We start from the raw sequence: 25966 nt of genomic DNA, 5'->3' as shown, positions 1-25966 counted from the left end.
AGTCCTGGTCCGGTAAGATCCCACATGCCACAGAGCAGCTAAGCCCATGCGCCACAACTACTGAGCCTGCGCTGTAGAACCCATGCTCTGCAACAAGAGAAGCCACGGCAATGAGAAGCCTGTGCACCGCAACGAAGAGTAGCGCAGTGCAACTAAGAGTAGCCCCCGCTCTCCGCAACTAGAGAAAGCCTGCGCAAAGACCCAACGCAGCCATACATGCATACATACATACATACACATATAAAAAGACCGGGAAAAGTCAGCATGGCTGGGGCTGTTTTTACTTTTATGCAGATGCTGTGTAGTTTGTTTTGAGGGGATGCACTTTGCAGTCAGACATTTCTGTAGTGAACCCCAGATTTGTCACATGTCAACAACATGCCCCTGAGCAAAAACCTCTCTCAGCCCCAGGTTCCTCATCTATAAAATGGGGACAAGGATACTTCTAGAGTTGTGCAGAAACGATAAGATAATGAACAGAAAGTGCCGCCCAGCTCAGAGGCGCTCACTACAACATCCTGAGCAGCCGCGGACACAGTCTGGCAGCCCCGAGAGCGCCGAGCAGAAGCACACAGCTTGCTGCTAAGGCCTTTGGTCATTTGTAAGACAAAAACAAAGCACTTTAAAAAGAACCCCCCCAAACATTCCAGAAGGCCCTTCAAAGCTTCTCTGAGTGGCCAACTTCACCAGGCCCACTGTCAGTATTAATAAAAACAAAAAAACACAACAAAAAACTTAGTTGGGAAATTGGTCTTTATCACCCTAATTTTTAAAAATGTCATTATTTCACTTATTGAGAATCATTAAAATAAACTTGTAACAAAGAGGTTATTGATACATGCTGGGTATTTAACTGCTCAAAATTAAGACAGAATCCCTATAATTTCAGGAAGCTAACATCCCTTCAGGAGACCAGGACTCTGGTGAAGAGCCCTGTTCCAGACACAGCTCTCTGGCTGCTGACAGCAGGGGCAGAGTTCTGTGGCTCATGACTCTGTGGGGACTGTGGTCACCGTGCTCAGCAGAGGATCCATCAGCATGGACTAGTTTCCACACAGAAAGAGTGTAACTAAGGCAACAGGCTAATTGTAACCTCTGAAAGGAGGATGAAAGCTATAGTTATCATCGCATAAAGTCCACCTGCAACCTAGAAAACAAATAATTTGCCGCCCTCTACCCCTAATCTCTAGATATAACTGTGTCAAAATCTACATTTTCATTCCAGAAAGGACAGCTACAAGTAGTCAAAGCAAAAGAGCCTGGTGTCGTAAACTCTCTGCAATGTATACTATAAACAAGACTTAAAGATATAATATTACAAATTTAATAGAAGACAGTATGGTATTGTGCAAAAAATCCTGGATTAAGAATCCCAGGTCTGTCTGAGATCTGGTAACACCATTTACCTGCTCTGTGACCTTGGGCAATTAACTTCCATTCTGGGCTTCAATGTCTACATGTATTAAAAACAATGTCCTGAATTTTATTTCTAGGGTTCTTTTGAAATCTAAGATTTCATGACTTTAGATTATACATTACTGACCTAAGTGTTACTCTTCCAGACTGCAGTTTTCAACTGATGGAGGCAGGACAACTCTGATGGGCCGTCCGGAGCTCCCTGTGCAGTCAGCTCAGACTGTGGGACCCACATCGCAGCTTGACTCCTCCCTCTGCCAATTCTTCTGTCTCCCTCTTCACAGGTGTTGATCTAAAGGATGCTCCCTAATAAACATCCTGAATACTAACCTTGGAGTGGAGTCTGCTTCTGGGAGAACCCAGCCGGCAATACTAGAATTTAATCTCAGGGAAGACACCTTGCAGAGTGCTCCAGGGGTTTTAAAACGTTACACTCATAACTGGTTCTTTCAAAATATCCTAAATCACTTCTAGCTCCTTAATTTCTAAGCAAACATTTACTTTTGAATAACTGCTGTGGTAGACTGTGTATCTTATACACAGTCTGCCAATGGCCATTCCCACTCCCTGTCTCCTGGCCACATCACACCATAAAGACTGGAAATGCAAATGCCTGCTTTCCCAGCCTCCCCTTATAGCTGGGGGATCACTATGAGATGAAGTTCTGGCCCATGGGGCACAGCAGAGCCTGCTGCAGGGGATCCAGGAAAAGCTTTGGCTTTCCTGATAAACAGCAATTCAAGCAGTAGTGCAACATTCCTCTTCCCTTCTTCCTGTCTTGAGTTGGGTGTGATGGTGAGCACTGTAGCAGCCTTCTAGAGGCCACAAGAAAAAGCCAAGAATATTGCTGCAATGTTATCCCTGACATCACTGTATCACTGAATCCATGCCAGAAGCCACTTACATCCAGACTTAAGAAAAAATTAAACCACTATTTGTTCATGCTACTATAAATAGGTTTATATTACCTAATTATACATACCATCATTTTTCAATGAACATATACAATTGGGAGGCTTTTTAATTTTCAAAATATTTTGGCTTCACAATGACTGTGGGGTGCCACTGGCATTTACTGTCTGGACTCAGAGATGCCATATATCCTGCAGGACCTGGGGCAGCTACATCCAAAATGGCAACAGCATGCACCATGGAAAACCCTGCAACAGAATATTCAGGCCACTTCCAATAGTCATATTAACTGAGCTACTGCATTCTCTCTCTCTCTCTCTCTCTCACTCACACACACACACACACACGCTTTTTTTTTTTAACTATAGTTTGATACTGTGAAGGGAGACCCAGGATTTATAAAACATGGTCTTTGCCCTCCAGGATCTAACTAATAGTGGAGAAAAAGACTGGTAGATAAATAACTACAAAGAAGCACAGAATTACAGGGGTCAGAGACAATTGTAATTAAGACAGAGAGAGCTAATTTCTGGCTGGGATCCATGGAAGTGATGTCAATTCTGGACTCTCAAGAACAGGTAGGATTTGTTAGGCAGATGGAACTGTATGATCTTAAATGTAAAGTGGAAAGTACAGGATACGTTCAGGGAATAGCTGGTCGAAGATGAAAAGTAGACCAGGGTTTGTATGTGATGCAGTATATGGAGAAAAGACAGCCAAAGTCACAACTTGGTTTGGACATCTCCACTGAGGGGGTAGAATGAAGCAGCAGAGTGAGCCAAGCAGACAAAAGAAGTAGAGAAAAAGCTAAGAGAAGAAACTAAACAGTAGTGCACCTAAAGCCAATGGATACGAGGATTTTAAAAGAGCATCTGCTTAGCAATAGTAAATACTACAGAGAAGTTAAGAAAAAGAGACGGGAATGTCCTGGCTTTGCATCCAGGGGCTGTTTCTACATAGAGTCAGACCAAGGCAGGAGCCAGGTTGAAGAACCAGAGGCACAAGTGCCAGCCATTCACTCGCCACCATACAGCACAGGAGAAAAGTAGGATGGTATGTACAAAATAAAATAGGAACAAAAGTCTGTCCCAACATGAAGAAGAAAACCAGTGCTTGTAAGCGGGAAAAAAAGAACCAGAGAAAGATATATTGAAGATGCTGGTGCTGGTTCCAGAACCATAGAGCAAAAAAGCATAAGTTGGGAGGTTAGCCAGGTATGAGGAAAGGAAGAGAGGTTTACTGGAGATGCTTTGATTGCTTTTAAGTACCTCTATTTGAGTACAACATATAGCACGTGGGGAGAGGGAGTGGCTCCAGAGGAAAGCAAAGACAAATAGTTTTATTATATATGTCACTGAAAAATCATTGAGCCAGAGAATTTCATTAATTAAATCTCACCTTTTACCTCAATGTTTAATTCGGTAATTTTAAAAGCCTACTTAACCGTTCCATTTCTACCACAGTGGCTGGCAAAGCTTAAGGACATACGGAGGGAAGAGTGATTACATAGTAACAACAAGGACCCAGGGACTGGAGGCAATTCTAATTTAATTACTGGAGAGATTAAAACATGTTTATTTTACTTATATTGCTTTCCCTATCTGTCAATTCTTGGAATATAAGAACAATTTGATCCATATGCAGATTCCACAAGAATTCACTCTTTTAGATATAAAGTATTTTATACAATACATCCAATGACACCCAATTTTATTCCTATATTCAACTGGATAACTTACCACCGGATCATACTCCCAAAGCTGGTTGCCTTTTAGGTGGTGGCATTTGAGCATTGTGACTGGGCCATTAAGTTTGGAGACATCCAAGCAAAGGTCATCTGTTCTAATTTCTTTGTTGGCAGTGTAAGAGAAAACCTGAAAAACAAAAATGCACACATATAAGCTTTAACAGCAAAATAAATTAGCGTTTTATATGCCCAAGAATCTGGCAGAGAAAAAGACAAGTATTTCAAGATACATGCTTTTTGAACTTTATTAGTGTAATGGAGAATAAATGACTCAGAAAAGACACCACTATTTTTGCAGAGAAGAAAAAAAAAATGATCTTAAGTTCTCTGTATATACTGAGTGTACTGTCAAGGGTTGTCATCTGTTTGACTAAAAAGGGCAGAATAAATCTCATGTACAACAATGTAAACACAGTTCTCAGAAAGGGCCTTTTTTTTTTTTTTTTTTTTTTTGCGGTACGCGGGCCTCTCACTGTTGTGGCCTCTCCCGTTGCGGAGCACAGGCTCCGGACACGCAGGCTCAGCGGCCACGGCTCACGGGCCTAGCCGCTCCGCGGCATGTGGGATCCTCCCGGACTGGGGCACGAACCCGTGTCCCCTGCACCGGCAGGCGGACTCTCAACCACTGTGCCACCAGGGAAGCCCTGAGAGGGCCTTTTACAAATGTTTCATTTAAAAAATAATCATTAGATTGAAGGCTCTATTCTCCTAAAGGTCTTTATTATTTTCTCTTTAAAGGTAGGAAAATATTTCCTGAATGATGTCATGAAATAAAAAAGGAAGAAGATGAAAACAAATCCAAAAATTACCCCTTTAAAGCTTTACTAAAATACTCACCTGATTACCTCCCATACCGTGACAGTTAAAAATTCCAACTTTTTCATTCTCTTTTCTAGCCATGTTATCTAGACACTGATTTGTTTCCACATTTCGTATCTAGGGGGACAATGAATAATGAAAAATATCATGAGTTAGAGAGGTTAACTAGACAGACACATACATATCTAACACACACATTAAAATCGATCTAAACTTCCCACTAAATCTCTTAATTCCTTAGGTAAGGGCTATGAGTTGGGAGGGAAAAAAAAATCACTGTCTGGCTATCTAAGATTCTGTGATCTAGAAAGGTCTTACTATTTATATAAGTAATTTTTGTGTTTCATGGAGAAATCCTTTAAGTGCTTTCTTTCTTTCATCCCAAACTGTTCTTCTATGATTTGTATTTAACTCAGTAAGCTCTAGTTTGCCTAATAATTTAAAGCAACTTAACAGCTCCCTGTGGACACTGTTTGCCACCAAGATAAGGGGGCATTACTATTGATAACTACTTTGATGACTTCTTAGGAGGCTCAAGGTGGGTATTTTCTAAGCAAAGAACCTGGAACTTGGCTTAACTGGAAAGCCAGTTAAGAATGTGTAAACACCATTCTTCCATTAGTTATTTGTCAGTTACATAAAAAAAGTTGCATCAGTCATCTGAATTAGGAAGAATATTTTAAGCACTGATATATTTTTTTCCTCTGAACCACTACAGTTTAAAAGCATATGGCAAATTAATAGACATTTGTAAAGTTCTAAATCTGTTGTCATGGGTGGTACTGTCAGCAGGTAAGCCGGAAGAGAGAAGTGGGACAAACTATATCTGTCATGTCATATAGATAGAAAAGGAGTAACTGTGTGTGACAGATAAACTGGGGGGAAAGTTAAAACCACAAATAACCCATTTATTTTTATAAACATGTACAGTCTACACATTATTCCACTATTTTAATAAGGCACTAACAAGTCCAGATGCTTTTTTTTCTTATAAAGATACAATAGCATAAGTATGAATAACTGTATTATTCCCAGAGGATCAGAATAAGAACTGGGGCTTTGGCAAAAGAGAGGCCTGGGTTTAAGTCCAAATGATCCAAACCCTCTGAGGACAATTTCCTAAGAGAGACTAGTCAGCTCTATGTTGAGGTTGGGTAAGACAGTGCATCCACATACCTACTTCGGAGTCTAGCACATAGTGAACTCAGAAACAGTAATAATCTGTGCTGCCACCTTATCGCTAGTCAACTCCGTCTGGCTATTCCACCAAAACCTCAAACTCAGTTCATGCAAGAACAGGATTTTCCAACTCCTTAATGCTAATACTTCTTCACCTGAACATTTTAACATACCCCTGCCACTCCACCCCTGACCCTGAGGAGTGCTACCTAAAACAAACCTCCATCATCATTCCTCCATATATTCCCCTCTTCCCCTGATACCCCTAGTTTTATTAAAAATCCCACAAGCTGTCAAATTATTCAAGCTGGAAATCCCAAGGCCTTTTTTTCCTGGGTGTAACATATCACATCAGTATCCAGGAATTCTTTTACCACGTAATGCACATCATCTTTTTATCCGTTATTTTAAAGCAGAAACCTATTACCTCATAAATAGATTTTATAAAAGGTTTTATAGTTAGATACAATTTTACATAAAATACACCTTTCTTCACCTTAATGGATAATCAATTAATACTTGATGATCATGGCTATCTTACTTGACAAAAAATTTAGTTCAAATTTTGACAAGGTGAGTCTTTATCTCATATATTCATATAAAACAATTATTTCCTTATACTTCTGAAAAAGTTACAAACTCCCCAGTCCTTTGTTTTCCTCAATTTTTTTCTTTCAAATATAGATGTAGAGGTTTCTGAAGAAAGGTGATAAATGTCACAGAAATGTTTAGGGAAGAACCAACATTATTGTCAGCTTCTCCCTCTCACATGGAATGGGTTTTTTTTGGTTAAATAATTATCTTTTATCAAACTTAATATAATAAAAAATTAAAAAATAAAATTCTCAGGCTTCCCTGGTGGCACAGTGGTTGAGAGTCCGCCTGCCGATGCAGGGGATGTGGGTTTGTGCCCCGGTCCGGGAGGATCCCACATGCCGCGGAGCGGCTGGGCCCGTGAGCCATGGCTGCTGAGCCTGCGCGTCAGGAGCCTGTGCTCTGCAATGGGAGAGGCCACAACAGTGAGAGGCACGCATACCGCAAAAAAAAAAAAAATAAAAAATAAAATTCTCCCCAAATGTAATTGGACTTCCTATCACTCAGTAACTATCTTATAATAAATCAACTTTGGCTATTCTGTTTCCATAACTGATGTTGCTAAAAATTACAGCAAATAAATTACACTTACTCTGCACTAGGCATTGTTCTATGAGTTTTACCTGTAACAGCTTATACCACCCTTACACCATTCCTATGAACAATTCTGGATTGTTTTCTGACATAAGAGATCTGAGCCTCCAACCCTTGAGGATACTACTGACAACTAGATGTTAAAAGTAGAGTTCTCCAAGGATTGGAAACCATTACTTCCCAACAACTGTTTTGGTGACAATGAACCTTGATCAGCAAAACGTGGCCCAGCTGAGACGGGTGGTCAGAGAGTGGGTGGGCCTCTGGTGGGGCCTGATGGCACTTCTCCAAAGTGCAGAGGAGGGATGGAGAGAAGCCCCGCACACTCAGTGAGGAAGGAACTTCTGTAGAAGGGGAGCTGTGATGTTTGGTCCCTGGGCAGAGAGGATTCTGTCTGGCTCAACGCATAAAGTGGCATCTTTGAGCTGCTCTTCAGGCTGGTTTTTCCACATGTTAGATTGCTAGCGAAGACAATTTTCAGGGAATATCCTCCTCCTTTGTAGTAATACATGTGGGCTACCTCACCTAAAGAGTGTGTGAGATGATTTTTGAAGGACAAGAAAAACCAGGATGACTAGGGGTGAGTTTGGGGAACAATTCTGTTCTTTATGATGTCAGGAGGCAGTAGATCATTTAATAGGTTTCTTTGGTGGGAGTTAACTTTGAAGAGTCTTTGGGGAAGGGAAAAATTAGGAACATTAAAAAAAAAGTTGAATCAGATGTTCAAAATGGTAATTCTATACAGCTTTAAGGCTATGTAACCAATTACCGGCTTTCTAGTGAACTATGGAATGGTGGTGATAATACTTGTTTCAACGTTCATATTGGAATGGAAATAGGTACCAGAGTTGGTTACTCAAAATCTGACACTTAAAAAAAGTCATAACAATATCTGAACGATGCAGTCCGGGAAAAATAGCTGCACTTTCAAGGTGTCTGGAGGCAGATGGGTAGGCATGAGAGCTCAGGGTCGGGGGACACGCAGAGCTGGGCCTCACGCCCGGCTCCACCTGCCATGCGACCTTGGCAGGTCAGTACTCTAAGACAGTGATTCCCAAAACCATGATTTGAACAACTGAATAAACTGTTTTTCAGTATCTGCCACTGAAAAAATGATTTTGTGATGAAGTATGTTTGGGAAATACCAGATTAACAAATTTGAATAGGTTTTCTTTACTGAAGGACTTCTCAAAGTCTTTTAACATAGACCCTTGGTAGGGATGGGGACTGATAGTACAGAAGGATATAATGCTGCTTTTCATAAAGCAGCATTTCCCAAACATTTTTGGCCATAAAATCCACCCCTCCTCCCCTATCCCTTGCCTTTCTACCAGGCACCTTGAGAGATATCAGACACCAGCATTCTTTAGAACATAGTAAGTGGGAAATGTTGCTGTACAAACCTCATTTTCTCATCTGTAAAACAGGAATAACACTCTCTCTCACATTTGCTGAGATCCCTTAGCGAGGTAACACATACAGAGACCCAGCAGAAACCGACACCTAGTAGGTCCACAACAGCTGCTGGTTCTCCTTAACTCAGGTGTACAACAGCTGTCACTAAAATATTATTTTCAACCTTATGAGTTGATGATTGTGAATGCACTCATTCCTGGGAAACCAGGCAAGAAATCAGAGCCTAAGTTTCTTGGTTTCTGCTATAGTCTCCTCCAGAATCCTGGCACCTTCATTAGGGTAGACAATGTAAGCAGTTAAAGGATTCTTGGAATCTACTATTACGGAATCTAGATTTACTTTTTCCCTCTCTGCCACGAGGGTAATACTGGTTAGATACGAGAAAGGGTATGAGTGTTAGTCGTTAAGAGCACAAGCTCTCAAGCCAGACTGCCTGTGTTCAAATCCTGTCTCTTCCATTTTGTGGTTGTGACCTGAGCCGTGTTGCTTAAACCATTTATTTGTGCCTTAATTTACTTACCCGTGAAGTGGGGGAAAATAGCACCTATCTCAGAGTGCTGGGAAATGAGTTAACATTTGTAAAGCATCAGACTGGTGCTTGACATAAAGTTCATGCTCAGTAAATTTTAGGGTGGAAAAGTAAATGGTCAGTCATAAGCCTGGCTAAACTGTAAGAGTCTGGATTATTTGCTTTCTGTGTCTGCTGTTTAGACAATTCACCTCTTGGATTAACAACAACTAGATATCACAATGAAACACATTATTCAGTTCCAGGTCCCTACAGGAGCTATGAGAGCCAGACTTTGTGGAGCCAGACGTGCTAAATGTACACATTCCGATTTCCCTTTCTGCTCTAAAATCCTATGACTTCAGGTTTCCCTGGGCCCTTGTAACATGACAAGAGGTACCTGATAGGCTAAATTCCAGTCCTAGCAAAGGAAGGCTCACAGAGGTGGAGCTATCACAAGCACAAGCTCCCTAGCTGCACTTTGGCTGGTGCTTGAGAACAACCCCAGTCCCAAAATCAGAGTTTCGACCTGATAGTGTGGCCTAGTATGAAGGACATAAATGCTTAAGACCAGCTGCTTAGTTACTAAAGTAATAACAAGCAGGCCACAGAGGGTAAAATCTGTTCCTTATATAGAAAGCCGCCTGGCAAGAGGCAGGTAAAAGGCAAGCTTGCCTAGGCAATTATCTACTGTGTGTTAGACAAGTGGCTCTTTGTAATATGCCTATATTCTGACCTAGCTAACAATGCCTAGGTGTTGTCCAAAATTGGGTCAGTTCTGAAAAAAAAAAAAAAAAAAAAAAAAAAGCTCCTCATTCTTTATTCTGAAGGCAAGCAACTGCTATCAATCTTCCCATGGCATCACCCACGCTGGGCCTTTCTTGACTGGAATGAGGCTCCAGCAAAGGGAATGGATACTCACTAATGAGACAAGGAACTCCGCATACCCTCGCTTGTTTGAGGTGACTTCCTTAAACCACAACAAAGTTCAGAGGCAGGGAGCTCAGGTCAACCATGAAGTAGCCTTAGGAACTACCAAGGACAAACAAGGAGTCTGTGCTTGCTTTGGCACTGGAGACACTGCAACCAGGCTGATCAGTTTCTAACTCACCACCGCGCAGCTCCCCACCGTGATCTAGCTGCTCTACCGCATCCTACTTTTCCACGTTACATCTCCTCCTCTTTCCCCCATCACCAACACCCGCTCTTTACTCTCAGCCAACGATCTTGTGTTCAGCTGAAGAAACAAAGCTCACCAGAGAAGTCCCTCACACTCCCACCTCAAACTACCAGCCTCCAGCTCTCAACCCACAATTCGCCTGACTTGGCCCCGGCCCCCCCTTCCTTCCAGCTGCGTGGGTGAACTGCCCGCCCTCCAGCCTCTACCTCCACTGTGCACCACAGCCCATTCCCCCACCTACTAAACGTGACTCCTGGACTCCTGCAAGCAGTGGCTCTTTTCTATCTTCACATTTTCTCTTTTGTGTCCTTGGCATCAGCACAGTTTCATCTTAGCAAAAATAAACAGAAAAACCCTTCTTTAACCCCATTTACCCCTCCAGCTACCACTTATTTCTCTGTTCAGCTTTACAGCAAAATTTCTTATCCACACTCATGATCTCCACTTCCTCTTCTCCTGATCTCCTGTGAAGCCATCAGAGATTCTGTCCCTACCAATCTCCACCGGAACCCACTTGACACAGTGAGATGGAGCCTCCTGACAATGTCTCCCTCACCAATCCAACGGCCGGTTCTCAGGACTTGTCTCCCTCCTTTCTCTGCAGTGTTCCACACGATGGATCACTTCCCTCTTTCTTGAAGCAAGTCCTTCACTTACTGGGGCATCACTTTCTTGGTTCTTTTCCTATTTCAGAAATAGTAACTGTTTTTTTTTTTTTTTTTTTTTGGCTATGCCATGTTGTTTGTGGGACCTTAGTTCCCTGACCAGGGATAGAACTCGTGCCCCCTGCAGCGGAAGCACAGAGTCCTAACCACTGGACTGCCAGGGAATTCCCTCTCTTCCTATTTCAATGCTCTCTCCTTCTCAATCTTTTTGGCTGATTCCTTCTCACCTTCACAATTTCTAAATTGTGGAGTTTTTTATGGCTTGGTCCTCAGTTCTCTTGTCCATCTACAATACATTCACTCCCCCCCAAGGTGCTCTCATGAAGTTTTGTGGTTTTAAAAACCACCTATATACTGCCAACCCCTAACTTTAGATCTCCATCGCAAACTTTTGTCCAAGCTGCAGGTTTTTTAATGCAAATATCTATCCACTATCTTTACCTGGATCAAATGTTAACATGTCCCAGACTGCACTGCTGAGCGCCTTCTGCACCTGCTCTACAGGCCTTCCCATCTCAGTGAGGCCAACTTCACTGCCCTAGAGTCTCAGTCAAAATCTTAATATAATCCTTGGCTTCTTTTCCTTTCACCAATACACCAGTTCTACTCTTGTTCCCACAGAGTTCTTTTTGACATAGCAGACAATCTGATCCTTTTCAGTGAAAGTCTGCTCATCTCTCCCTGCAACTTCCCACCTCAGAACAAAACCCAAAGTCCTTACTATGGCCTACAAGCTCTATGTGATTTGGCCCTCACTACGTCTTGACCTTATCTTCTTCTGCTCTCCCCCTGTCCACTATACCCAGACGACTGGCCTCTCTGCTGCTTCTGGACTGTGCCAAAGTACATTCCTGTCTTAGGGCCTTTGCACTTGTTTTCCTTGTGCCTGGAACACTCTTTCCCCAGAAATTCATCTGACTTGCTCCTTCACTTCCTTCAGATCTCTGCTCAAAAATCACCTTATAAGAGAGGATTTTTTCAACTACTCCACATAAAAGAGCACCACCACTCCCGCCCACAAGTCATTCTATCCCCTTTGTCCTTACCACCACCTGACACCGTGAATATTTAAAAAAAAAAAAATCTGTCTTCCTCCAGAGACTGTAAGATCCACAAGAGCAGAGACTTTATTTTATTCACTGTATTCCCAGTACTTAAAACAGTATCTATCAAATAGTTCGTATGCAAATATTTGTTGAATGAATGAAAGGAAGGAAGAAGTGACAACCTCCTGCAGATCGGGGGTAGGGGGGGGTCGACTTTTCCTGAGTGTCAGGAAGATTCAGTCCTGGGGTGGGACCTGGATGTGGCCCTGTCCACACAAATCATCATTCCCTGTTGTGACTTACAAAGAAAATTTTGCCCTGCTATCAATTCCTGTCACAAAAGTGTTGAGTTTTTCTTTTTTTCTATTTGGATTCACATGCCTTCAAAAAGTCAATTTTATAATTTAAAGGTTTATAAAGATTTGCAACGAACTGCAGACAGACCCAGTAAAAACAAAATTTCTTTACTATAAGCAATGCACTTTCATACAGTATTTCCTAAGCTATTAAAAAATGTTGGCCATAAGGAGCTAAATTGATTTATAAACCACTTCTGGGTTGTAAGCAGAAAATTGAAAATCACTGCCTTGACCTAATAAAAAGAGGGACCTTGGGGAATTAGAAGATTATTAAGAAAGGAGAACCAGAATCTTTATGGCCCCCTGGCTTGAGGTATTGCACTGTAGTAAAGAAGAGAAAAAGCACTTTCTCAGTAGTAACACATAGTAGTCCAACACTTCTGCTCCAACAAGTAGAGGGAAAAACAGCTAAATTGCAGAAATCCTATTTTTGAGTCTATTAGAGAGCAATGGAAGCAATTAGGGTGAGGTGAACTATAATCCCAGAAAGGGAAGAGCCCTCCCTGGGTGAGCTGACAATCACCAGATGTCTTCCTCAGTAAGGACATTTGCTGATGGTGCAGGCTGAGGACAGGGTATGGCCCAAAAGGGCCTTTTCCTCAAGGAAAGAGCACAGTGATGCTGGTTATGTGAAGGCTAGCATGACAAAATAAAAATCAGAGGAGCCCCAAATACGAAGCCATTCTCCTCATGGGACATTTGCTGTGCTGTCAGTGGATGGGAAGCTGTGGCTAAAAGGGAGAATGAAATCCTCCACATCTCAAGAGGGAAAACTGTCATTATATGTAGATGCCATGATACTATATATATAAAACCCTAAAGACTCCACACAAAAACTGCTAGAACTGATGAACAAATTCAGCAAGGTAGCAGGATAGAAGATTAACATAACAGAAATCGGGTGCATTTCTTTACACTAACAATGAAATATCAGAAAGGGAAAGTAAAAAAAAACAATCCCTTTCAAAACTGCATTTAAAAAAAACACCTAGGAATAAACCTGACCAAGGAGGTGAAAGACTTATATGCTGAGAACTATAAAACATTAATAAAGGAAACTGAAGATGATTCAAAGAAATGGAAAGATATTTTATGCTCTTGGATTGAAAGAATTAATATTGTTAAAGTGGCTGTACTACCAAAGCAATCTATAGATTTATGCAATTCCTATCAAATTACCCATGACGTTTTTCACAGAAGGAGAACAAATAATCCTAAAATTTATATGGAACCATAAAAGACCCAGAATTGCCAACGCAATCCTGAGGAAAAAGAATACAGCAGGAGGCATAACTCTCCCAGACTTCAGACAATTCTACAAAGCTACAGTAATCAAAACAGTGTGGTTTTGGCACAAAAACAGACATATGGATCAACGGAACGGAATAGTGAGCCCAGAAATAAACCTACACACCTATGGTCAATTAATCTTTGACAAAGGAGCCTAGAATACACAATGGAGAAGAGACAGTCTCTTCAGCAAGTGGTACTGGGAAAAGTGGACAGACTGCGGCATGTGAATCAATGAAATTAGAACATACCGTCATATCATACACAAAAATAAACTCAAAATGGCTTAAAGACTTAAATGTAAGACATGATATCATAAAACTCTTAGAAGAGAATATAGGCAAGACATTCTCTGACATAAATCATACCAGTGTTTTAAGTCAGTCATTCAAGGCAATAGAAATAAAAACAAAAATAAACAAACGGGACCTAATCAAACCTACAAGCTTTTGCACAGCAAAGGAAACCTAAACAAAATGAAAAGACAGTCTATGGACTGGGAGAAAATATTTGCAAATGATGTGACCGACAAGGACTTCCAAACTGTACAAACAGCTCATACAACTCAATAACAACAACAACAACAGCAAAAAAAAACCCAATCAAAAAGTGAGCAGAAGACCTAAATAAATATTTCTCCAAATAATACATACAGATGGCTAACAGGCACATGAAAAGATGATCAACATAGCTAATTATTAGAGAAATGCAAATCAAAACTACAATGAGGTATCACCTAACACTGGTCAGAATGGCCATCATTAAAAAGTCTACAACTAACAAACGCTGGAGAGGGTGTGGAGAAAAAGGAACCCTCCTACACTGTTGGTGGGAATGTAAATTGCTGCAGCCACTATGGAAAACAGTATGGAGGTTCCTCAAAAAACTAAAAACAGAGTTGCCATATGATCCTGCAATCCCACAACTGGTCATATATCCGGAGAAAACTATGATTTGAAAAGACACATGCACCCCAGTGTTCACTGCAGCACTATTTACAATAGCCACGACATGGAAGCAACCTAAATGCCCATCGACAGATGAATGGATGAAGAAGATATGGTACCTATATACAGTGGAATACTACTCAGCCATAAGAAATAATGCCATTTGCAGCAACATGGATGGACCTAGAGATTATCATACTAAGCAGAGTAAGTCAGAAAGAGAAAGACAAATACCATATGATATCACTTATATGTGGAATCCAAATTATGACACAAACGAACTTATCTACAGAACAGAAACAATCTCACAGATATAGAGAACAGACTTGTGGTTGCCAAAAAGGAGGTGGGTGAGTAGGGACGGATTGGGAGTGTGGGATTAGCAGGTGTGAACTATTATATATAGGATGGATAAACAACAAGGTCCTACTGTATAGCACAGGGAACTATACTCAGTATCCTGTGATAAACCCTAATGGAAAAGAACATGAAAAAGAATGTATATATACATATAACTGAATCACTTTGCTGTATAGTAGAAATTAACACAACACTGTAAATCAACTATACTTCAATAAAATTAAAAAAAAAATCTTCCACATCTCCTGGTGCTTAGGAGACAAATTCCTGCTAGACAGAAGACCTGAAAAAATAACAACTGGTTCCCCCCACTGAACAAGGTGGGAGGCTAAATTATTCTAATCTCAAAACCTCAGAAAGGCAAAACTTTCAGGGTTGAGGAGACAGAGACCCCTCCAAGAAACATACATGAGCCAGAAGTGAACTAAGTCTTCCCTAAAACCGCAACCCAGCCCCACCTAGCTCAATCTTTGTTATGGATTGAATTGTGTCCCCACTCCAAATTCACATGTTGGAGTCCTAACCCCCAGCACCTCAGAATGTGACATTATTTGGAGATAGGTTCTTTACAGAGGTAATCAAGTTAAAACGAGGTCATTAGGGTAGGCTTTAATCCAATATGACTGGTGTCCTTATAAAGTGGGCAAATTTGGAGACAGACACGTACACAGGAGAATGCCATGTGAAGATGAGGGCAGAGATCAGGGTGACGCTTCTACACGCCAAGGAACACCGATGATTGTCGGCAAACCACTAGAAGCTAGAAAGAGGCAGAGAACAGATTCTTCACAGACCTCAGAAGGAACCAAACCTGCCCACACTTTGATCTTGGATTTCTAGTCTTTAGAACTGTGAGACAATACATTTCTGTGTTTAAGCCAGAAGTGGTATTTTATTATGGCAGCCCTATGACACTACTAAAACCCCTGACTTGATCAGACCCCTGGACTAAAGAGAAGGACCCATTTAGATTTCCTACACACAGAGCACAGCTTTGGCTGGGAACCAGAAAGAACGGCTATCGACATTCTAGGAAAACAGTGGGACAGGGCACAAGAAATACTTCCTTGTGACCATCCTGGTAGTTATACCAGAAGGTAAGAAGGCAAGACTCTCTCACACCAGACCCTATACCATGGGCACCCACAAAGATTAAAAAGGCCAAACTCCAAAGCACAACTAATTGTGTTGGCTAATTATAACCACTAATATGTAAATTATTTCAGTTTCAAGAAGATCTGCTGCTGAATTCTAAGAGCAATGACTAAAGGCATCATCAGAGATAAGTATGCTAACCAATAGTCTTTCCAACCTCCATGCCCACAATGAGATTTTGGACTCCCAAGGGAAAATAAATGGGTGTTAAAAATACAACTTATTATAAATGGTCTTTCAAGTTTCCTTGTCAGTTCTTTACAATTTATCTTTACTTTGAAGTTCCTCACACTTTAATTTGGGCTAGTTAATGCTAGGACATTAGCTTTAGGAATATATGGTTTCAACTAAATGGGCCAGTTTGTTAAAATAAGAAGTCTATCAAAGACACTAATATACTGTAACAAAAGTCCAACTGTGAAAGGTGAGAGGTAGAGCATTCTTATTTTAACAAAATATAACATGATAAAAAATTAATAAGTAGACTGCTTCAACTAACAAGAACTTTCTCACATTTGAGGTAACTTTAATACGAAGGTACTCCCTTGTTAGAAGTGTAACCTCTATTCTTTTTTATAAATCAGTGAGAACATAATAACCACACAGAATACACACACACACACACACACACACACACACACACACATATTTTTTTTTACCTCTCCCAAAGAGAAATAGTGACGTGGAATCTGAGAATCGGGATAGATATTCTCTAGGTACCAAGAGAAAGGTCTGCATTGAAGTTTGTGTCTTAGACCAAGTCTTGATGATATATCTCCATAATCTACCTTTGTAACACCTGTTAAAAGAAATAAGTGACTGAATTATTAATGTTCCGTTAGGTAACACATTTCTATTTATATATTGCATCTAAAAAGCCAGTCAAACAGGAAAAGTAGTATCATTTTGGTGATGTGTGACTACACAAGTGACATACCATAAATCCACCTCCCAAAGTATAAAACAAGGAAATATATGTGTTCTTCAAAGAAAAATTAAATTTATCTGAGAATGATATATATGCTAATAATATTACACACAAATGTAAGTTATATGGGGTCAGAAAAGTTTAATATTTGTTAAGGCAAAAACAGAAATAGAGACCAATTTTGCCCAAATATGAAACAGAGGTTAAACAGAGCAATTGTTTCCAGTCAGGTTTCTCTCTCACAGCTCACTGAATTGTGTGCGCTACCACTGCACAGTCTTGTAGGTGATTGAAGAGGATGGAACGGTAACAATGCCAGGCAGATTTATAGCTGATGGAACAGCTGTTGCCACAAAACTCAGAAGAGCAGAGAAAAACTCCTGGAGAGAAGTCCCTGGAGGCATGTTACAGGGCTCTGCACTGGCCTTGAAATACTTGACGCTTTCACATACACGTTAAATGTTGCAGTTAGGTTTAAAAAAAAAAGAACATCGAAAGCACCTGGACCAATAGTGACTTCTGCAAGACTGGATCATGTATTGTTATTGTTAATGACATATACCAGGCATTCTGCTAAGCACCTTCTATACGTATGTGACTTCCTTTACTCCTTACAACAACCTATGAGGTAGGTGTCTCGCCTCTGCTCAGAGGTTCTCTTCCACTCCTTCTTATCTCTCTTCAGAATGCATTAGGATCAGACCAAGAAAGTTGGTTTTGTAATTCTAATGCAAAATAATGCTAACCTGGAGAAATTATATAGAAGAAATTCTTGAATTCATCCATCCACACTTCTGCAAGTCGTCTGTTATTTTTATTGATAATCTGCCCCGTGCCTCCCGGAAACGTGTAGGGTGTAGCTTTCCGAAACACGTGTCCAACATGTGAGCAAGTAACAATCTCCAAAGTTCCTCCACACTGCCAAATCTGAAAACAACAGCAAAGAAGACCAGTTTTAAACACTGATAATTATATTAAAAAAAAAAAAACGGTTCACACCTTATTGAGTTTCATAGCTGGAATTTCACAGAATCAAGGGCGTACAGTGGAGCTCCTGCTATATGGTCCCAAAGCCAGTGCTTCCTCAATTTTTGGTTCTGATCAAACCAGAAGTTGAAGGTTAAATTCAGAAAGATAGGTAAATGCAAAATACAGAAAAGACTTGAGGTCCACAGCAGTATTTCTCTAACTGCAGGCCGTCACTCTTACAAGGGTCATAAAATTCAAATTTGATGAACTGCAACCAGTACTAACAAGGACATACTGTTTCATGAAATGTTTATATTATGGGTTGTGTGTATATTTATTAATATGGTTCATGGTCAAAAACTTTGACCATGCAGTATTCAGCCAGAGTCCTATCTGTTCCTCCTTCTCCAAACCTGTCACAACCTGTACATTCAACAGAACCTAGGAATCTAAACTTGATTACTCACGAGTTATTCAGTGGACAATGAGAGCACACTCTATGGTGTTTGTGAGAATAAAAACAAAAAAGGGGTGAAAGAAAGATCATTAACTGGTTTCACATCCTTAACGAAATTATCCTTTCAAAATACATTTTTCCGTAAGTCAAACATCTATTTTCAATTAAAATACATTTTGAAAAATTTTGATTTTGTTAAATATTGTGTGCCTACCTTAACATTTTCACAGGATCATAAAGTGATACAGCTAAGTAGGATCTCCAAGATGATCTGGAGTTCAAACCTCTCCTTTTATAAAGAGCAAAGCTATCTACCAGGAACACAGCAAGCTAGCTGGGTTAGACTCCAGCGCAGTTCAGTGTGATTTCCACTATAGGCCATGTGTCTAAAGTTCATTATTTTCAGAAATACACTATGTCATTTTAAAAATATATTGTTTTTTGTGAACAGGAAATGCATAAGACTTAAAGTTGACTGGGTTACATTCGTTTAGAATAATTTCAGAATTCTTTTGCCTTTTTCTTTTTATGGGGAAAAATATAAAGCTGGTAAAGTGACCAGGTTTAAATAAGAGAGAACAATTTTCAAACCAGAAGGACAAAGCATATTAAAGAAAGTGAGATTATGTTTTTGGCAGTTAAGTAACAAAGTAGCATCTACAAACTATGTGTTATTTTTATTTTTAGAGTTTGAATCACTTCCTTGAAAGTAACAAATTAAAGACAACAGGGGAATCTTGTATAAACTTTACAGGTGGACTAGTAATATAACTAAATTATTTGCTTAAAATAGTTTATAATGAACCTTTAATAGTATCACCAAACTTTTTATGGGCTGAAGGCTGTGAAGTCTGATTAAACTCATATTAAATTCACTTTTTAATTTTTATTTAGAGATAACATAAATATTTAAAGCATATCCATATTTGAGGTTATACAGATTACTTTTTTCAAAGGGAACTTACCCTAAAGGAAATTTCTAGGTTTTCTCCTCCCCAAATATCCATTCCAGCATCATATGTTCCAATTTCCTGAAAGTAATCTCTGTCTATTGAAAAAAGGCCTCCTGCCATTGTAGGTGTTCTGAAATTCAATCATAATACTATACCGTTAATTGTAACAATTTAAAATTTACTATCAGTTTTTGTTTTTAAAAGTAGTTTTATAACTGTTCGTAACTACAGAATAAATGCTTATTCTCACACTCTGCAGAAACTTTCACAGGCTCCCAGGGCTTTCTTTGTTTTTGTGCTGGACCTGCACCCCAGTTGTGCTGTCACAGCTCCTACCTGGACATCCTTCTCTGCCTGGACACCCTTCCCTGCCCAGTCCCAAGGGCTCTTACTGTCTTCAGTACCTTTCTTGATCCTCAGGTCCTGACTGAGCTTCTACCCCAAACTCCTTAAATTGAAGCTATTTCTCATAATCCTCTCCATCTGACTGTGTCTCTACTCCATAGTTCCAAGCAACCATAAATGCAGTTGACCACATTAACCAACTAGACTCACGTTAGCAGTTCTAACACGCCAGGTTCTAAGGGGTGGCAAATATTGCAAAGATGTAAGACTAAACAGGATGAAAGCAATGAGGCCCTTTCCCTCAACCTTTAAGGAAGGAGATGAAGTACAGAATAAAATCAATGTACTCCTCCTAAGTAAGGATATCATCATCCTGACCAAGTATGGTAAATTCTCTGCCTCAAAACATGGCCTAGGTATGTAGAGTGGGTGGGAATAGGTAGAATTAAGTAGAGAAATGATAATGAAGGAGGATTTAAATAAATGAATACCAAATATTGGTTTCCTTGAAGAATGAATATGGAGAAAAATTGGGTTCCAACTAAGAGACCGTAATTAAGTTCCAGGGACAGAGGACACTATGGAGATCATATTTTAGGATGAACTGGCTACCTATGGAACCCTAAAACATACTCATTCCATGCACTGGTGAGGGTGGCGGCATTTGCTTTTCCAGTAGAAATAGTTGTTTCCACAAAGAAGTTAGGACTTACTTTGATTTTAGAAGAGAAAAAAGAATGAGAAAGTCTAATATCTTAGGAGTCAAAGGAAATAAATAGGCTGACACCCTGCATTATCATTTAGTGCAGGGGTTTCTTGACCTAGGTTTGGGGATCTCTCTAAATTTCCTAGACTTGTATGTAAACCCTTCTGTTTGCACATGTGCATCCCTGCCTCCCACGCCCAGTCCCACTTTAGAGAAAACTCAAAGCTTTTATCAGATTTTTCAAAGAAGTCAATCATGTATGGAATGTTTAGTGACCCCTGGTTTAGATGGTGATTTGAACTGTCACCAAAAGAGTGGAAAAGTCCCTTTACTAGGAAAGGACTCGGGCTGGCTAGGGAGAAAGAACATAGAATTAGTGAAACCTCTCTTCAACTTTGTCAGAACTGGACTTAATTCAAAGGAAGACAGATCTGGGAAGCCTTCTCCTCTCCTGGAGAGGAGAAGGCTAAAAAGCCTGGTGCTGCAGGAACTCTCAATTACTACAGAAGCAGCAGGCTGACGCAACTGGAATCCTAGGATGGCTCAGAAGGCTCAAGGTCTCTATCTAAAGGTCCTGAATAGCATGAAGGTTTTTATCCCTTTCTGAAAAAAATCTATATAAGACCAAATATAGAACAAAAGAAAAAGCAGAAATGCATTAATGGAAATCCTTTTTTATACTTTTGTCAATTCTAGTTATTTTTATATTTGAAACAAGCTTTTTCTAACCTTATCAGATGGTACATGTCTGAATTTAAAATCTTACATTTTACATTTTATTACCCAGTTTTAGGTATTATTTTCACATACTGGCACTTACAATTAATTAAGGGATGGTTTAAGTTAAATATTATTATCCCTAACAACTGAATTAAAGCATAAATTATAGATTTTCAAAACATTGTTCATATGGGAATGAAAACATATGCATGTCACTATCATTTCTCACAGGCACTAGATTTACAGAAATGAAAAATTTGAATTTTATTAATTCATCAGAGGAAAAAAATCCCTCTTTGAAATAATGATATACATGAAAGATGGCTCTTAACTACATATATGGTGCACAGATCCTCATGTCTTTCAAAATACACATATAATCCTTCCAATATGATCCCCAATGCTTCACAATCCCCTGCCAATAACACATTAGGGAAAATGTTTGACAAATCAATTACCTCACAGGAAGAGTTCGATCACCTTTCCTTCTGTCCATTTCTCTTTGGGGAACAGGATACCAGCGAAAATTGAGCTTCCAGTTGAATCCACCATAGGTCATGTCAGAACCTGCCATGTACTCAAAAGTATCATCACTGATCACATCAATGATAGGACAGACCACTGTCTTCCTAAAATCATAAAAGCAAATTAAAAATCTTTTAAAACCTTCTTTTTTGAGGGCTATGGTAACAACTATATAACAAGTGTATACTAGGTGTTTTAAAAATAAAAATACATTCTATTATGTTAAGGACAATGGTGAAAAAATTCCCTGCTATATCCTACCAAGCTAGCATCATAATTATTTATCATATTTATTTATAACTTATTGAAAATAACCTTCCATCCCTCTTCCATTCATACTTTCATATATTTGCCACATGTAAAAGTACTTCAAATATTTCTACAGTATTCAAAAATAACTTTTAATGACTATATATTTAATAATTCTAATGACTACATATTTAATAATTTTAAGCTAACAATTTTCTTAATAAATGACTTCTGGACATTTGTGTTTCTTATATAGTTTTGCTATTAAGATACTAAGTGACCATGTGCATATATACAATATTTCACTTTTGCTTTAAGAGTGAACTTCCAGGAGTGAGATAAGCGAATTAAAGGAAATAACTTTTTGTGGCACTACTCATAACTTCTTTCCAAAAGTGTTATATGTATATACAGATTCCTTATAATACTATCAACTTTGGATGCTATTTTCTTGCAATTTTGTTACTATAATAATGTTACACAGTATCTCTGGATTTAAAAAAATTATCTTTTCTAATGATTAGAAAGAGTATTTTTCCTGCAGTTTGTATTTCTTCATACAAATTGTCTGAACACGCACTCTGAAACATTTTTCTTTTGGTATTGTGATTTTTATAAACTTGAAAAATCACATATGCCCACAGCCCCTTCTAAGAAACAGTGCCCTCTGCTCAGAGCCCTCGGGAGCCACATTTTAGAGTATGTGATATCCTCCCCATCTGACTGGTGTCTTATTTGAGAAATCTTTCCTTAATCCCAAATCATATTCTCCCATATTATCTTCAAAAAGAATTATATTTTTGCCTTTCATGTTTATCTTTAATCCTTATGAAACTGATTTTGGGTATTACATGCATTAAGTATCCAAATTCGTTTATTTTCCTTATGGATGACCAATTGTTCTAGCACTATTTATCTAACGGTCTTTTTGTTTTCTGCTGCTGTAATCATGAGTGCCTGCTCTGTCATAAATCAAGTTTTCATAGAAATATGGAGTGGCTCTGCTTCACTAGTCTATTTGTGAACTCCTGCATCAATACGTCACTGCCACAATTAAAATAGCTTTAAAATAAGTCTTGATGTCTAGTAGGGCAGGCCCAGTTGTACTTGACTCCTCTTTTTCAGGGGTATTTTAGCTATTTTTAAAAATGTGTATTTCCAGATACATGTTAGAATCAGCCAGTTTCTCCAAGAAAATTCTGTTGAGATTTTCAATTAGAAACACATTGAATTTATATAAATCAATGTGGAGAGAAATGACATTTTTGTATTGACTTTTCTATCCATGAACATTATCCTTCTCTCCGTTCAGATTATTTTCCAATGAATTTCAACAGTTTTCTATTTCATGCATCATTTGTTAAACATATTCCTAATTATAGCCTATGATTTCCATTGCTATTATAAATGGTATTTCTTTTCTTCTTTTTACATTATATTTTCTAACGCTTCCTGCTGGTATGGAGAAGGCAACTGACTTTTCTATGGTGATCTTATGTTTGGCTACACTGCTAAATTCTTATTATTTCTACTACTTATAGTTTACTTTTCTTCGTAAAAAAAAAATCATTTGCAATTGACAGCACTTGCTTTTTTCCTTTCCAATTCTTATACCCTTTATTTCTTATATTATTGCAAAATCTAAGGCTTCTAATAATACTGAGTAACAGTAATAATTCAGGGCATTCTTATCTTGTGCAATATCTTCCCAAAAAATACTTTCTGCATTTCTCTATTGATATGATGTTTGCTAGTTAAGGGTGTGTGTGTGTGTAGCTAAATTAAATTAGTTTAGCGTCTTAAATTAGTAAATTTACATTCTATAATAGTTTACTAAGTGTTTCTAATCATAAATCAATGTTCATTTTAATCATAAATGAACACTTTTTTCTGTATCTACTAAAGTGATTAGAGTTTTAATGACAGGGTTTTGTTTTTGTTTTTGTTTTTGCAGTACGCGGGCCTCTCACTGTTGTGGTCTCTCCCGTTGCAGAGCACAGGCTCTGGACACGCAGGCTCAGCAGCCACGGCTCATGGGCCCAGCCGTTCCACGGCATGTGGGATCCTCCCGGACCGGGGCACGAACCCGCGTCCCCTGCATCGGCAGGCGGACTCTCAACCACTGCGCCACCAGGGAAGCCCTAATGACAGGGTTTTAATCACAGTTTCAGAAATATGTTAGTAGGGTATATTATGTGAATTGGTTTTGTAATATTACGCTAACCAAGCAGTGATGATATGTTACATATATTGGTATGTTATATGATATGCTTTACTTATATATATATGTTGATATGATATTAATAAATCTCAGTTGGATTCAGTTTGCTGGTGCTGTGAGATTTTCGTATTAGCATTTGTGAGTAATTTTCCACATCTGTTCTGGTTTCATATCAAGGTTATACTAGTCTCATAAAAAGAGCTGAATTGGTACCCCTTTTCTATGTTCTGCTTACAAATTCTTAGGGGAGATCCGTTTCCCCATCTCCACCCCATACCAAGGTTGAAACGGCCAAGTTGTCTTTGGTGTGGTGGGATTCATTTCTCATTCTAACACAGAAGTACAGACATCAGGAGCCTAGCTTTATACAGGTGTTTGCTATTCGTCTTCCCACTGTAGGCGGGGCCCAGGCCTTGGCTCCCATCCTCCCATCTGTTTGTCTTTCAAGGCAGAAGCTCAGTGTCCCCTAAGTTCAGCAGAAACCCTACAAGTGAAAGCTGGTTTTAGTGCCCAGACTACTTTACTTGTTTGCACTTTGTTCTGAGATCTGCAGAATTTCTTACTTTGCTGCCAACTTGGTGATGCACTTAAAAATGTTTTTGGGGGACTTCCCTGGTGGTCCAGTGGTAAAGAATCCACCTTACAATGCAGGGGACACAGGTTTGAACCCTGGTCAGGGAACTAAGACCCCACATGCTGCAGGGCACCTAAGCCCACACGCCACACATACTGAGCTCTCGCGCCTCTACTAGAGAGACTGTGTGCCGCAAACTACAGAGCACACGTGCTCTGGAGCCCATGCGCCACAACTACAGAGAGAAAAACCCGCATGCCACAACTAGAGAGAAGCCCATGCGCTGCAATGAAAAATCCTGCGTGCCTCAATGAAGATCCTGCGTGCTGCAACTAAGACCCGACGCAGCCAAAAATAAATGAAATAAATAAATAAAAAATAAATATTTAAAAAAAAATGTGTTTTGAATTTATCCAGCACTTAGCTTTTTCAGTTGGAAACATTATTCAGGATACCTAATCTACCACACAGCCCAACTGGAAGTTGTTGCGGTTGTTATTTCAGCCAATTTCCCTTTCATATTTCTGTCATCACCTCACATTGCTTTCTCTCCATGGGTCCAGGCTCCTGCTTCATAATGGTTACACATTGTCTTTACGCAAGCAAACACTTCCTAAATCAGTCATCTGTTACATATAGAAAACAATTTACAGAAATATCCTATTTCTTCTTCAGGCAGTGTTCTTCTTCCTAAAGCTACTGTATCTTCTCATTGCCCAGGCAATTCATCTTTGAAAGGGGAGAGATGGGGACTTCCTTGGCGGTCCAGTGGTTAAGATTCCACGCTCCTAATGCAGGGGGCATAGGTTCGATCCCGGGTCAGGGAAGTAAGATCCCGCATGCCGGGTGGCGTGGCCAAAAAAAAACTGGGCGTGGGGGGGCAGGCAGAGATGTAGGTCCAGCATTTGCTTACAAACAGAATAGATGCAATGACTTTGGCTCCCACTATGCTCTACGTGACTAGTAAAAGTTTACCCTGCTGAAATCTAAACCTTAATGTTGACACAGACAGCCTCTGGTTCAAACTTCAATGACAAGCAGAAATTCAACTAACATAGGTCTTGCAGACTGAAGTTAGGTTGTCTCCTCATATCTAGGAGCTAAGGCCAAGCCCAGCAGTAGGTAATTCTTT

General features: G+C 39.6%; 1 protein-coding gene across 3 annotated transcripts in view; it reads right to left on the bottom strand.

The window, feature by feature from the left end:
- The window catches only part of GALNT1 (polypeptide N-acetylgalactosaminyltransferase 1), a 127651-nt gene that overhangs the window by 3101 nt on the left and 98584 nt on the right, over positions 1 to 25966 (bottom strand). For 2 of the 3 annotated variants that reach the window (XM_089895073.1, XM_022586980.2), the window contains 6 exons: positions 21724 to 21894; positions 19507 to 19624; positions 17862 to 18042; positions 16847 to 16986; positions 4913 to 5011; positions 4068 to 4202 (listed from right to left, as the gene is read on the bottom strand). In XM_089895073.1, coding sequence (XP_089751199.1) covers positions 4068 to 4202; positions 4913 to 5011; positions 16847 to 16986; positions 17862 to 18042; positions 19507 to 19624; positions 21724 to 21894 — 844 coding nt within the window. Of the gene's footprint in view, positions 1 to 2408; positions 2577 to 4067; positions 4203 to 4912; positions 5012 to 16846; positions 16987 to 17861; positions 18043 to 19506; positions 19625 to 21723; positions 21895 to 25966 lie in introns of those variants that run through there. The other variant, XM_089895074.1, reaches the window with a different exon arrangement.

This window comes from Delphinapterus leucas, chromosome 14, assembly GCF_059928025.1.
Source record: "Delphinapterus leucas isolate spDelLeu-1000000601 "Yukka" chromosome 14, BTC_Dleu_Yukka2, whole genome shotgun sequence".
Lineage (NCBI taxonomy): Eukaryota > Metazoa > Chordata > Mammalia > Artiodactyla > Monodontidae > Delphinapterus > Delphinapterus leucas.
Note: the sequence above shows the minus strand (reverse complement) of the source record. Positions and strands in the feature narration are given on the sequence as shown.